Below are 16046 nucleotides of genomic sequence, written 5' to 3' on the forward strand. Positions count from 1 at the left end.
TATCAACATCTTTATGGCTGACCTTGAACGCTTCCTCAGCTCTCTCCCCCAGCACCATTACTCTACTTATGCTACATTGACGACATTTCCATCATATGGACCCATGGGAAGGAGATCCTAGAAGAATTCCAACAACTGGGATGTTGGGATTTCAACAACTTACACCCCACCATCAACCTCAGCCTGGATCAGTCCACACAAGAGATCCATTTCTATGACACTACAGTACAACTACATGATGGCCACATTTCCACCACCTTATACCAGAAACATACCGACCATGACCTTTGCCTACATGCCTCTAGCTTCCATCCCAGACACATTTCTCAATCTATTGTTTACAGCCAGACCCTAAGATACAACCGGATTTGCTCCAATCCCACAGACAGAGACAAACACCTACGGGATCTATATCAAGCATTCTTAAAACTGAAATATCCACCCGGAGAAGTGAAAGAAACAGATTGACAGAGCCAGACAAGTATCCAGACATCAGCTTCTTCAAGATGAGCCTGACAAAGACAACAGGATAGCATTTATCATCACCTACAGCCCCCAACTTGAATCCCTCCAGCATATTATCAACAACCTACAACCGATCTGGGAAAATCACCCCTCGCTTGCACTGGCCTTGGGAGACAGGCCAATCCTTGTCTACAGACAACCCTCAACCTCAAACAAATTCTTTCCAATAATCATGCAACATACCACCATCATACTCACCCAGGAACCCACCTCTCCAATCAACCCTGCTGCCAATTCTGTCTATACAAGCAACATCATCACAGGAACTAACCACATAAACTTCCACATCAGAGGCTCATACAACTGTACATCAACCAATGTGCTCTGCACCATCAAGTGCCAGCAATGCCCCACAAAGTGGACAGTCTCTGGGTACGTCTAGACTACATGCCTCTGTCGCCAGAGGCATGTAGATTAGGCTACCAGACATAGGAAAATGAAGCGGCAATTTAAATAATCGCCGCTTCATTTAAATTTACATGGCTGCTGCGCTGAGCCGACAAACAGCTGATCAGCAGTTTGTCGGCTCAGAGCGATAGTCTGGACACGCGGGTGTCGACATCAAAGGTATTTGTCGACCACCCAGGTAAACCTCATCCCAGGAGGCCTACCTGGGTGGTCGACAAATACCTTTGATGTCAACACCCGCGCGTCCAGACTATCGCGCTGAGCCGACAAACAGCTGATCAGCTGTTTGTCGGCTCAGCGCGGCAGCTATGTAAATTTAAATGAAGCGGCGATTATTTAAATCGCCGCTTCATTTTCCTATGTCTGGTAGCCTAATCTACATGCCTCTGCCGACAGAGGCATGTAGTCTAGATGTACCCTCTATGACAAAGGATTAATAGACACAAATCAGATATTTGAAAAGGAAACACGCAGAAACCTGTTCAGGAACATTTTAATTTGCCTGCAAAACTTAATTTCCTTTACGAGTTTGATACCTAGAATAGAGGCTTAAACAAAGCCCTTAACTGGATCACCTACTATATTTCACAACCTAATGACATAAAAAGCCAAACACCAGGTACTTAAGAGTACTTAGAACTCTCTATCAGCTTCATTTAACATGGACACAGACTATTCTTCTCCCTTTTTTCACCTTTCCTTTCTCTCTCCATCCCCTCTTTCTCTGCTATTTATTTGGAACCTGGATCCCTTAAGCCCCATTCATCTGAAGAAGTAGCCTGTCCCCTCGAAAGCTCATGATACCATCTGCATTTTTTGTTAGCCTCTAAGACACTGCAGGACTATTTTTTTAACGGTTTTTTTCAATTACAGACTAACACAGTTGCCCCTCTGAAAGTGTTGCATAGTTCACCTCAGAATGCAAATTGTTGAATGACAGTTGTTTATGAAAATTAACAAATCGTTATTAAAATGCCCACACTCACGGAGCAGTCATTCAGAAAGGTGTTGCACGCCAGCTATAGGAGTCTACTATTAGAATTCTAGACTACGGATGTCAAGAGGTGGGTAATCCACTAATCCTACAGTCAGTAAAATATTTATCAACTACACGATTAGTTGAGAAGGGAAAGCTTCCTCGGTCCCAGCTCACGCCGGGTACAGGAGTGATCCTTGCCGCAGCTCTGTAGTTTAAATGTATAAAAAAAGCAGGGTGTGCAGGCAGCTCCTGCTACATTTGAACTGCAGAGGTGCAGCAGGGGTAGGTCCTGGACCCAGTGCGAGCCAGGACTGGCCCAGGTTTGCTCAGTCCTGGTTCATGCCAGGTCCAGCAGTCCTTGTCCGCAAAGGGTCCCAGCAGGGAGTTGAGAACCCCTGGACAGGGGCTGCTATTGGAGCAGCCACTGCCTGTGGCGAACTTGGGCCCGCTGAGGGCAGAGACTGCTTTGTGTCAGCTTCCCCTAACCACCCCACGGTGCTGCCTGATAGAGACAAGACAGGTGGCACTGATACAGAAGCAGCAAGGGACGGGGGGGAATGAGCAGTCGAGTAGTTGACGTGAATATTTGCTAACATACCCTGTTCTAGACACCTCTTGTTTCTGGATATCCAGAATCTTGACTTCACTCCCAAGTGCAAATTTAGTGATCTCACCCTAGTCTCCATACACATCACAGAACTAACACATGATTTAGCATGACTGGCAGCTTCTCCTCAAGACAGGCCAAGGACTGAAACAGCAGGTGTTTGCTGGCTAGCATCAAGATACACAGGAAGCTTGCATAGCACCTGTTTATAGTATGCCTGGTTCAGTCTAGTACTAGCATGAAACAAAGCTCTGAAAAAGATTCACCCACACAAATGTAAAGCTAGGAAGTGTATGAAATCTAGATGCATAAAGGAGCCAAATATTATAGAACAATTGCCGCTTGACACGAGGAATATTAGCAAACATATTCTTTGTAAAAGTATAGCCACTAATTTTTCAGCAGTTACATATTTACACACAGGAGAGCAGGTGGGAGCTGGCGCGCTGCTCCCCTCCCCCATCCTTCCCTGCTGCCTCTGATAGAGAGGCAGCAGTGCAGGAGGAGGGGAGAAGTCAGCTCTGAAGGAGCTGGTACACACAGGTAGCTGGCTTGAAAGTCAGCTTCCCGAGTGTACTGTCTTCCGCCTGCTCTCCCTTCCTCCTTTCCCCCTCCCCCCCGCATTGCTGCCTCTCCATCAGAGGCAGCACTGCAGGGGCAGGGGCTCAGCAGGAACAGATGCTACCTTCATGGGAGGCAGCAAGGATGGGGGGGAGGCAGGAGCCTGTACCTATGAGCTGGCTCCCTGTGGTAAAAGCTCCCGTCTGCCCCCCCCCCCCATGCTGCTGCCTCTGATACAGAGGTAGCAATGCAGTGGGAGGGGGAAGAGGGAAAGATGTCTCCACAGAAGCTGACATTTGCAGGGAGTCAGCTTAAAAGCCAGCTCCCCACAGAAACAGCAAAGGAGGGGGAGTGTAGTTGTTAGGATTAAGTGATGAGCCCATGCTTATCGGTCGTGTGGACAACATGCTAACATCCCTACTTGACACACTAATTACTATGAAGGCTGAGCAGAACCTGCTGTGACCTAGACTTGCATATCCTGTTCAAACACAGCTTCAGGGAAGGCTGGCGGCTGGAGCAGTGGGTGAAGTACAGATGCAGGGACGGCTGGCTGAAGCAAAGAGCTACTTTCGGAACATGTAGAGCAGAAGATAGTCTCTATAGACTAGAGCAACAGACAGAACATCGCACAATGCCTCTTACATCTGGTGGGCTTTTTCTAAATGAAGAAAACTGACAGAATCCTCTGTTAGGCTTAAATACTTCTAAGTGTAAGAAAAATGCCCTACATCTTGTCTGCCGAATGGCTGATAGTAAAAATGAACGGAACAAGAAATACATAGTGGTGTGTATAGGGCAGGGGTGTCCAAACTTTTTTCAAAGAGGGCCAGATTTGATGAAGTGAACATGCGTGAGGGCCGACCATTTTGCCTGACATTCTTTGAACCATTAAAATTAAATGCAAATTAACTATTTTATGCAAAGTTTATTGCAAACGGCATACTTTTCATTTCATCACATGGGTGACAAATCTAAACAGGTGTTAAATCACTCTGCCTTTCATATCTGAAGGCCAGATGAAAAAAAAAATCCAGGAAGCTGAAATATATGTCAGGAACATTGTAAAGTACATTACATATTATTGGTAATAAAGGGTGTCTGTCAACTTTTAAGTTCAAACAATATGAACAGGAACATAACACCAAGTATACATGTTGTGTCCAAATATATTTATAACTGATTTAGACCAACTGACATTAACTGAGATTTTACAATGTATTCATCTCAATACATATGGATTCGTTGGGGGCCATAAAAGATAGATATTGCCAAATTACCTGGGGGGCCGTATTAAACCGGAACACGGGCCGCAATTGGCCCGCGGGCCGGACTTTGGACATGCCTGGTATAGGGAAACCGTTTTTCCTCCTTGCTATTTAGTAGAGAGTAGTCACTACCTACCACGGTAAGACAGTTGTAAATAGTCATATGAGGTGGGCATCTACCAAACCTGCTGGGGAAAGCAGGGATGATCAGGTACATTTTACCTCTGCCTGCAATTCTCAGGAACAAATCATTAGCTGCTAATTGGGAGTTGGTTTGGGGATCTGAGATGCCAGTAGGACCTTTAGTTAACATGGGGTTCTCCCAGACTGCTGGATAAGTTAAATACATTCTTTAAAATGAAACCTCTGCCTTTCAGGAAGACCAGTCTAGCAGGCAGAATCTACCTGTGAGAGCAAGCTTTATCCACCTGTCTTGTTTCCTCTCCATTGTTCCTTTCTGCAAAATTGCTACTGCCGGGAGATTCCCCAGCCAACTAAAGCGCATCAGTAAACAAGAGCAAAAGACAGATGGCTGCAGCTCAGTTTGAACTAGCACTGGATCAGACCTCCCTCTGCTTCTCATTTACATCCCATAAGCACACACAAGACCTAGCAAGAGCACTGAAATCATGGAACAGACAGTGCGTGTATATATATAATCTGATAAGGAAGGGGTTGCTGCAAGGACAGGGTGGTAAGGTTGGGAATTTTCAAGTAGCTTTAATTTACAGTAAACAGACATTTATACTGAACAGCCTTTCACTAACACAACAATGGGACTCCAATTTCATGGGGTTGAAACCATATCTGCGAAACCTTCCAGCCAAATGCTCACCCAAATACAAGCCTTCCACAAACAGCAGGGAAATCTCCTGCCATTTAAATCCCTCACTCTGAGAACTAGTGCAACTTGAGAGAATGAAAACATCACTGGATGGGCTTCCTTCTTTGAACCTTTTCAGAGCTTTGAATCCACCAGACTATTGGAATTCAATCCTGTTTGAAGATGTCTGAGCAAATCCTTTATTAAAATATTGACTTAAAAAGAGAGAGGCACAGATTAAGATTACATTCAAACTCAAGAGAAGGATTGGACACTGCTAACCCTATCACACTGATTTCATCACTCCTGAAAACACGTATTTTTCCCCATTTATACATTGCAAGGCTAAATGAGTTAAGACATTCCTTGCTACTTCAATGCACAATACCAGTGGGGTTCAAATGCCTTCATAAAATCCAGCATGCCCTTTTCAATTGAGCAATAATTAGCTGTTCATTTCCCCTCATCCAGACCCAACACTGAACATGCTCAGTGTATTTTTTTTTAAATCAAATATAGTCAGGTACAGCTCTGAATACACGTCAGTGTGGGAATTGTTTCAGACTCCATTCTCAAAACAATCCATTTCTGCTATGGGTCTGACAATGCTAAACTAACCCAACTAACTAAGACATCCTCTCAGGCTTCCTAACATCCCTTGCACCTCACTCGCCTAAAAACACTAAAAGACACAGGGGCAGGGCTAGACTCTCATTCCCTTAGATCAGTAATAATGAAAAGATGATACAGAAGAGGAAATGATGTCGGAGTTCCCCAAATGCTAATGGCCAGGAAAACAAAAATAAGGGTGCAGCATCTCTATTGGTAAATCCCTGGGATCTAATTACAGCACTGCTGAAACTCAGCTTCCTATAGGAGGCAGGAAAGGAAATTTTGGCCAAGGACACTAGGACAAACTCCGCTCCTTATAAAAAGGGGTCAGAGGAGCTTCACTAAGGGCCTTGATTTATATAACAGATGAAAACACAAAAAAATAAATTGCATGCGGCCCAATTTATTACTTCCAGAAAAACGCAGAGCTGTCAGCCTCCCTGGGAACCAAAGTGCCCCATGCTTGAGCTTTAACCTACAAGGCCATCCCCAGATCAGGCCAGATTATAGCCAGTGTCCTCGTTTTAGACACCTGTTGCCCTTTTGAGGTTGACCCAAAGAACCCTTCCTTCCCCACATGTTGGTGAATTAACCAAATCCCTGTTTAAACAATATGTACACACCTGCATCTCCATGGAAACAGCTGTCCTGAGGACCTCTCCCGGATGGCATATCTCCATCATTTGGCCAGATCTGCCCTGTTTTCCGTACTCCCACAATAGTGGCTTCAGACACGATAACCGGCTGCTGCCTATGCCGCTTTTGAGACTGAGGTGTTGGTGGGCTGCTGCTGTCGAAGGATTGTTGAGAGTTTTGGGATGGAGAACGGCTTTTCTCCCGATAAATGCGGTAAGTAGTAGGGCTGGGGGACACATGGCTGGACTGCCCTGAAGAGAAATCTTCCTCACTGGACGTGAGGTTCTCATTAGAACTGCAGTCGGGAGTATACCCTCCTCCGATGTCCTCAAAACTCCCGGGTGAATAAGACCTTCGGGGCCAGGTAAGATGCTTTTCTTGATCAGTAGCACTCTGATTCTGCAGTACTGGCCCTTTGCTTTCTCCTTCTCCCATCATCCCACCCACATAGATGCTCTGATAGGGCTGAAAGTCCACTGGTTGCCACGCTGGTCGATTGCTTCCATTGACATTTATGAGGCTGTCTTTCAGAAACCTGGGGTTCAATTCAGCATCCTCATATTCTCCATCGCAGCCAAAGCTGCTCTCAGAAGACCTCCCCCGGTAGGCCGGCCTCTGCAACTCATTAAAGCTGGGTACCACATTAGAAGACAGAGAGTGCAAAGATTTTTTGCGTTCCATCTGCATGGCTTGGCTTCCAAGGGAGCTTATTTTATGAGAAACATCCTTATCGTTGACTTTCACTAAACCTTTCTCATGATGGTACTCCATGTTCACATAGAAGGGCTTCTCGGAAGCTTCCTTGCTATCTGCAGAGGAATGGGAATTAACCTTTTTAATCCTCTCAAAGTTGGACCTAAGTGCTGCCACATTACTGGTGTTCCCTTTGTCCTTAGCAAGAGGCTCAAAGGGTCCCTCTTTCTCTGTGGAGCCCACCAGCCTGCGGGCGGAAGAGGGCCTATATTTGGAAGGGGATCCGTCCATATCACAGCGATTCTCCATGTCTTCCGCCACTCTCTTCAGTTTCTCCTCACTGTAATATTTACATCTCTCTTGCTCGGCTTCCCCATGGTGTAGGCTCTCCACGGGCAACAGATCTGACCCATCACTCTGAGTGGACAGCTTCCTCAAAGATGACGCCCTTGGCTTGAACTTCTCCTCTCCATGGGGGGGTTTGTTTCTTTCTGTATCCCCTTGCTCCGCGTTTTGGTGGGGGTGTGGGTCTTGGCTGTGCGGCTCTGCATCCCCTTCGGGCAGCTGAGAAACCCGCTTGAAACCCCACCTTTGCCGGTCATAGCTCTTCTTCTCCTTTGCCAGGAGGGTCTGCAGGTAAATCATGCGGAACCTCTCCTTGTTGACCTCCAGCTCCAGCTTGCGGATGGAGGCTTTACACAGCTCCAGCTGCTGCTCAATATCTCCCACCGATTTCAGCTCCATCTTGGGGGGCTCCGAGTCTGCAAACTGGGCTTTCCAAGCCTCCACAAACCCCACTGGGTCCACCATTTTGCATCCAGGGATACAGACCGGTGGAGGGGGGTGGAGAGGCTTCACCAGCTGAGTTCACATGGGAGCCACAGACAGGAGAGAAGGGGGGAACCTCACGGAATGGATCGTTCCCACGGGTCACGCGAGGAGGGACAGGAGTAGCTGTATGAAGCCAGCTGGTCCCGGCTCAGCGAGCGTCCACTCTCCTCTCCGTGCCCCGGGCTAAATAACAATGCGCAGCACCTCCAAGGCAGCGTGGACAAAGGAAGGGAGGAGGGGAGGCAGGTCTCACCTCCCGCGCTCTGCAGCCCCGGGCGGGGAGCCGGGTGCAGCCGCGCTCAGGGGCCGGCAGATGCGGGGCAGCGCACAGAGCCGCCGCGCGCTCCTGGCTGCGGGCTGCCAGTGGCTGGGCTATTGTGCTGCCCCGCACGCGCTCCCGGGCTCCCGCTGTGCACGGGCGGGCCGGGCTGCGGCTGGTCCCTCGCCAGCCCGCTCGCTACCCCATGGCTCCGGGCAGCCCGCAGCCCGCTGCTGCTCCCCACTGCCCATCTGCCCGGCCGCTGGGACTCGCACTGGCTCCGCCGTAGCAGGAAGGGGAGGGGACGCTGCGACTGACAACCCAAGCCGGCCTCTTAAAGGGGAAGCGCGGTTTGACTTGGGGGGGGGAGGAGAGAATTGGGGGGCTCCTCTCTACCCGGGTCAGGCTCTGCAGGGAGGAGGCTGAGGCAGGAGCACCCTGGCTAACACCCAGCGCTTCCCCTCGGGAGCTTGGCTGCATCTGACCCCGCACAAATATGCATCTGCTCACCGCTGCAACGCCCGCCTAGCCCCACACACCTCTGTTCTGGGGCGCGCACACACTCCCGTGCTCGGACCCCAAGTCTCAGACATACCGCACCGTCTAGACCTGTAAAACACCTTCATAGGAACGTGCTGACATGCCAACAGCCCTGACACATTCAACCTGGGATTTGTACAGGAATAAGAGCGCCCCACACGCCCCTATATGGCAAAGCTGGACTCTAGTGATAGAACTGCCAACTAGCGTTCAGACACTAGGATGATCTTCATTGATTAGCGGAATCCTATTGCTAGACTCATGTTTCAGTTCTGCAAACTTACAAAAGCTAGAGCTCCCGGGATGCCAAACCCTCAGCTCCGGAAGAAGGATCTAGGGACAGGATTTTATTCCTAGTTCTGTAACTGATTCATACGGATTCATTGGACAAGTCCCTTATCTTCTGGGCAATACAATATTTAAACCACCTGTAATAAAATATTTACCTGCATCACACATAAGTATTTTATTTTATCCAGCATCTTATAGAGTTCATCACTACTTTACCATCTTACAAAATATACATAAACCCAATTGGACAGTCCTTCTCTCCCCTTTTTAGGATTAAGAGTGTTTTTTAAAATGTATATAATGCTAGAGTTCATTCATTAATGTACAATGCAAGGCTTATTGCAGGACTGCTTTATAGCTCTGTGTGTGTAAATAGTTGAAAGATAAAGTAGTAGTCGTAGTTGGCATCATTACTTTAAAGTGGGTCCACTGGTTTGAAGAACCAACACAACTTATAACTTCCAGGAGTAGCTCTTTACATCAGCTTTTAAACAAAGCTCCATAAAGTATCTGAATTAATTCATTCTATTAGATTATTTCAGTTCATTAATATTTGTAATTTCTTTGAGACCCTGTGATGACAAGCACTGCAGTCCACAGAGCTATCCTTCATGGGTTGCACAATAGCCCTTAAAACTCTTTCACTTTACATGCATTTAAAACACATTCTGCAAAAGGCTAATCATGACTTCTGTTTTGCACTGTTCTTTCTTCTGCTGTTTAATACGTAGGATTTACTTTTTCCCTTCCTTCATAAAAATGCCCACTTCAACTGGAACCCATATAGGACATATAGGACATAGTGTGATCAGATATTACGGATTAATTGACATAAACGTTATAGATTTTTTCAAAGGTTATGTAAACAGTAGTTTTTATAAATTCATTGTCATAAAATTATAAATTACTAATCCTTAATTTAAAGACTAACAGTTTTATTTGGGCATACATTTTTGTGGCAAAAACCCATTTTGTCAGATGCATGGAGTAGAAAATTCCATCCTTTTTCTAATCCATGCATCTGACAAAATGGGGTTTTGTCCATGAAAGCTTCTGCTCAAATAAATCAGTCTTTAAGGTGCCAGAGGACTCCTGGTTGTCTTTGAAGATATAATCTAACATGGCTACTCCTCTGAGAATTGTAACCATTAATTTATTTTTGTTTAAATATATAGTCTGGATCTAACTTGTCATTTGAATTCACACACATTTAAAATTACTCAAGTCTCAGTTTCCCTTCCTCTTTATTTCCCAAAGATGTTGTGTAATAGTGCATGGGAAACAAGCAGGTTGAGTTTCTGTGCTCTTTCCCCACTGCTACTTATCCGACAGTGAGACAGTGCATGAATTCTAAAGAGTCAGAGACTGTATTTCTATATGACACATTCAGTTCTAATTAGGACTGAAATTAACCAACCAGACCTATACTTATTGAGGTCTCTGCGGGCACATCTACACAGCAGCATTACTTCGAAATAACAGAGTGTGCGTCTACCCAGCAATTTTGAAATAATAGGCTTCTTACTCCAACTTCTATAACCTTCATTTCATGGGGAGTAAGGGAAGTTGAAGAAAAAGTGTTCTTTCTTCAACTTCCTGCAGAGTAGACAGCACCTAAAGCCGAGTTGAGCTACTTAGATTTTAGCTACACAGTTAAGGTAGCTGAAATTGCATACCTTAATTCGACGTTAATCCACAGTGTAGACATATCCTGAGTCTGCATTGGATAAGCATGAGAAGTAGCTACTGGATTTCTGCATGGCCCATGAGCACTTTAGAATGGTACTGTTTTGAGTAAATAATGGCACATAAAACTTTGTTAAGACAAAGTTAAAGCAAAGTTACCATGGCAGGCATACTAGCAGTTGTCTGAGTGCACATTACATTTTAAGTACAAAAATGTTAGGGATTTTGTGACTAAAGACTACAAGTTAAAGCAGTCAGCATGTCCCCTCTAGGGGCACAGAAAAGAAATTACAACATGACTTCTCTATTTCAGGCAAGAAGATACATACAACTGATCTTGGGGCTCCCTCTTGTGGACAAAAAACATTTAAGTTCCCTAACAAAATACTCCAGTCATCTGAAGAAGTGGGTTGTGTCCACAAAAGTTCATGATCCCATCTACATGTTTGGTTAGTCTTTAAGGTGCTACTAAACCATTTGTTGTTTATTAAGTTTCTCCAGTTACAGACTAACTTGGCTACCTCTCTGAAGCTGGTGCCCCTATAGTCGCTTCACTAGCTCCTCACCAAGGGGGCCTGATCCAGCAATATACAATCAATGGGTGTTTCATGTAAGTGAGATTGGTTGGGACCTTAACAGCAGTGTCCTTTTCAAAGAGTTTTTTTTTTTTTTAAATGCAGGCTATAATTTGCCTGTGATTGATGAAAATACTTTCTAACAGTGCATGGAAGGAGAACTCTCTCTTAGGATCCTCTAAATGAAAATGTCTGTATCCCCTGGAATGGGTTCTGGTTGCGGGTCAAAGGCTTAAAAGAGACAGAAGGGGAAAAACAGATTTATTCACCTATATCAAATGAACTCTGTATGTAGCTCAGGGAGAACAGCCTTTACTGGATTGTGGTGCACATCTGAAATGGACTCTGATCACAACTCACTAGGGAATGAGCAGGGTGACTAAATATTATTTTCCCTTCCTTGCTCATCTAATTCCTCATGACTTCTGTTCTGCCCAGGTTGTTTTTATACTCAGCTTTCCCTTACCTTTTCCATGTCTGGCTTGGGAGTAGTTGGGCAGGCAATGATGGATAGTACAATAGAGTCCAGCAGATCCGTATCAGTTATAAGTAGTATAGCATAGAAAGGGTATACAGGGCTTTCCACAAGGAAAACTGCATTCAACTCAGTCCCTCAAATAGCTTACACTAAAAAGGCACAAATTAGCAGAAAACTGACACAGCAGCAGCACCTTCATCATGCGACCAAGAGAGCCAAGTGGCACTCAAAGATTAAAAGTCTCTTCCTTAATTGCCTGCCCCACAAAGGAGAAAGACACGGAGAAGGACTAAAATGTGGTTGTCACTTTGAAATAGGTTCTATGCTTATTCCCAAACCTGCAGAGACAGGGAGTGCCAGGACAGCACTCTCAGCTCACAGTGGGAGGGAGTGCCCCCAATAACTGCTTCTGATGAACAATAGCAGGAGGAAAGATTAACATAGCAAGGGCCCTGAGATGCAGGGAAGTAAGAACTGAAGGGTTAGGGTTAGGATAGGTTTCTGAGAGAGGCCTTAAGATCCCTCCTGTTTGTAAGCATAAAGAAAAATGTAGGAGAAAACTGAGAAGATATAGGATGAAGAAGGTAAAAAGAAAAAGAGCTGGAGAAAATAAGCAGTGCTGATGCAGTGCACCTATAGAACAGCAGGCTTCAGATGCTGTGAAATAACAGTAGAGATGTAAATCACATGATCTCCTGGCAATAGGAAAATTGGTTCAAAACTAATAATAAAACCAGTCACAATTCTAACAGCTCCTGGTGGTAACCTGAAAGCCAAAAACATTATCATTTGCTGAATCCATCTACTGCTTGACTAAAAACCCATGAACACTCATTGTTTAAAATAAAAGACAGTCAGCATATTAACTTCAGTTTTTTGAAATAAAAAGAAGAGTAACATTGGAATTTGTTCTGAGAAAAATTACACCAGCACCTTAGCTTTGTCTTAGGATGACTCCTATCTCATGTCCCTTGCAACAAAATTTCCCATAGGAGACAAGCATTGTTGCCAAATGTACTGTGGGGGATTGACCAGCTAATTCCAAAGTTAATGCATCTAGGCATGCTTCTACAAACAGCCTGCATTCAGAACAGATACAGTTGTCTTTTTCTCTGGCATTACTCACTACGGGCTTCTTCAAAGCAACTGGGCGTGTTAGAATTAAACACATATACATTAAAATCTAGGCTAGAGACATGAACATCTGTCCAAGAAGTTACAAATGAACAGTGGTGTTTACTTTTCAGGGAGTTGGAACCCTTTCCTTGTGTTCCCCTGTCTAAGCAATTCATCAATAGTAACATGATCTCACTTTCATTTTTACAGAATCAATTATTAATAGTGGGCTATGTGCTCGGGAAATCTCAATGGGGTTTTCAACACAGGCTTTGCAGCATCCATCACTGTCTGGAATGGATTTGGTGCTTTCTAAAATCTATTTATTCTCTGGCTGTTATAAGTGTGACCCTTGACAGTAGAAGAGAAATAAAACGATAGTGACATCAAGCTACTGTGTCATTTCTTTAACTAGAAAACAAAAGGCCATTTTCTTCAATGTTCAGGATTCCGAATACAGGCAGTCCCCGGGTTACGTACAAGATAGGGACTGTAGGTTTGTTCTTAAGTTGAATCTGTATGTAAGTCGGAACCGGCGTCCAGATTCAGCCTCTGCTGAAACTGATCAGTTTCAACAGCGGCTGAATCTGGACGCCAGTTCTGACTTACATACAGATTCAACTTAAGAACCCCAGGCATCCCCAAGTCAGCTGCTGCTGAAACTGATCAGCGGCTGATTCCAGGAAGCCCCGGGCAGGGGCTTCCTGTAGTCAGCCACTGGTCAGTTTCAGCAGCGGCTGACTTGGGGACGCCTGGGGCAGAGCAGCTGGGATGCTGCTGGGTTGGTCCAGTAGCGCCACCGCTGGACCAACCCAGCAGCACCCAAACTGCTCTGCCCCAGGCGTCCTGATTCAGCCGCTGCTGAAACTGACCAGCAGTGGCTGAATCAGGACGCCTGGGGCAGAGCAGCTGGGGTGCTGCCGGGTTGGTCCCGTAGCGTCCAGAGCGGCGCTACGGGACCAACTGGCAGCGCCCCAGCTGCTGTACCACAGGCGCCCGGAGCAAAGCCGCGGAGCACGGGGGCAGCGGGACAGCCCAGACGCGCCGTGGCTGTCCTGCTGCCCTCGGGCTCCGTGGCTTTGCTCTGCTTTGCTCCCCGTCCCCCTGCCAGGGGGACGGGGAGCAAAGCAGAGCAAAGCCACGGAGCATGTGGGCGGCGACAGCCCAGACGCGTCTGGGCTGCCCGCCGCCTGCGTGTTCCGCCGCTTTGCTCCCCGTCCTCCTGGTCTGCAGACCAGGGGGACGGGGAGCAAAGCAGAGCAAAGCCCTGGAGCACATGGGCAGCGGACAGCCCAGACGTGTCTGGGCTGCCCGCTGCCCGCGTGTTCCGTCACTTTGCTTCCTCTCCCTGGTCTGCTGGAGACCAGGGAGAGGGCCCCGTTCGTAAGTGCGGATCTGACATAAGTCGGATCCGCGTAACTCGGGGACTGCCTGTACACAGAAAAAGTGAAGGAAGGAGCTCTCCAGAACCAAATCTTACTTTCCTGTGAGGCCAGGCAGTATTGCAGTTTTAAAGGACAAGTAGTAGGAAAGCTGCCTCATTTGATACTCAGAGCAGTATCACAGAATTACTAAAGGGATTGTATTTATGAGTTTTTATGCATAACAATAAAAGCAGCAATTTAAAAATACTCTTTTCCCAGCTTTTTCACTGACTCAAAGTATGATTGTGGGTAAGTCACTTAAGGCCTGATTTTAGAACCCCTTGTGGAGGCACAGTATTCTGTCATTAACAAGCTGTGCCTATCACTCAGCACCAACAATGAATTGCCAGGAAAAAGCATGAATGAACCGGGGACATTAAAATTTGTAGCCCAAATTATTTCAGGCACTATGCTCACAAAAATCAAGGCCCAGTTTGAAAATCAGGCCTGTTAATCTTGTGAGCTTCAGTTTTTGCATTTGTAAAATGAAGCTATCATTACTCACCTACAGTACAGTACCTCAAAAGGGGACTTATATGACCTTTAGTTGATGCTTGCAAAGCATACTGGTTGCTTCTGCTGAAAGACATCATACATACATGGTATCCTCCAGTATAGTGCGCCTCCTCCCCTTTTACTCACCCATCCAGTAGTGATTCAAACCCAGTAATTCACAAAGAAGTTAGCTGTGCTGTCCACTGATGGTTTAAGAGAGCATTTATTATTAATCCTCATGAAGCAGTTCTGAGAGATGAAACAACTCCCCAGAATATCATAAGATCAAAACACACATATTTGGATCAATGACTCTACATATGCCATTTGTGCTCTCCTTCTCCATCAAATGGTACACTCATTTTCTGTGCCAACAAGACTGACAGGTTGCCAAAGACAGCCTTGCCTGAAGAGGAAAAAAAGACACAATTGCTAAAAGAAGCTGCACACGTACAGTTCCATGAGACTGCTCTATGTATGCTGTGAGCAACACAGAATATGGGAAATACAAAGGCAGTTTTAAGTCACATTGCTCCTCATTCCTCCCCCGTTCCCTATCTAAATGCAGGAATGGAATAACAGAGAATCAGACCAATTGTGTCTGCTTATTTTTTTATATTATTAAAAATCTCTCTGTTATTTTCTTTGTTATGTTTTGAGGCATTTGGCTTTAATTAAATTGTTACATTCAGCACCCTGTTTACTGATGCATGGGTACTGGCTACACAGTGGGGTTAATTATTAATAAGCGACCTAAGTTCTTCAGCTTTCCTTCCTTCAAAACATTGTTTAAGGGGTATACTGGACATTATGGGAAACAGTCTGCTCTCACTTATGCTGGTGTAATTCAAAGTGATTCTGTTGGCCCTAGCTGAGGACTTTGTAGACATCAAATTATTTGTGAGCAGGGAATAATTCTCTGGAATAGTGGTCTGATGACTTGGTTTGATTCTTGACAGTGATTCAATAATTGATTCAGAATGTTTATGGTAGTTTGTTATGTCCCTGAGTTCCCTGGTTTCATGTAAGTGAAAGATTTACAATACCTCTTTTATATTTGAAGGAATACTGCCCATTAGGTACATGAGACTGAATATTACAAAGCAGTGAGAGTTTGCCTTGTTTAAATTTGTTTCTCCTGTCTGAAATTTGTTCCAGCAAAGAAGTGTGTAAGAATAATGTAGTGTGTTCTATATGAAGCGTACGTCTGTTTCTTTATGACCATAGATATTAACTAGG

At 45.5% G+C, this 16046-nt stretch overlaps 1 protein-coding gene across 1 annotated transcript in view; it reads right to left on the bottom strand.

Annotated features, from left to right (window-relative positions):
* BCR (BCR activator of RhoGEF and GTPase) overlaps nucleotides 1-8489 on the bottom strand; it is a 158670-nt gene extending 150181 nt beyond the window's left edge. The window contains exon 1 of the mRNA XM_014574761.3: nucleotides 6407-8489. Coding sequence (XP_014430247.2) covers nucleotides 6407-7922 — 1516 coding nt within the window. The 5' untranslated portion in view covers nucleotides 7923-8489. The remainder of the gene's footprint in view (nucleotides 1-6406) is intronic.
* Nucleotides 8490-16046: the final 7557 nt, after the last annotated feature.

This window comes from Pelodiscus sinensis, chromosome Z (assembly GCF_052426305.1).
Source record: "Pelodiscus sinensis isolate ZL-2025 chromosome Z, ASM5242630v1, whole genome shotgun sequence".
Taxonomy (NCBI): domain Eukaryota; kingdom Metazoa; phylum Chordata; order Testudines; family Trionychidae; genus Pelodiscus; species Pelodiscus sinensis.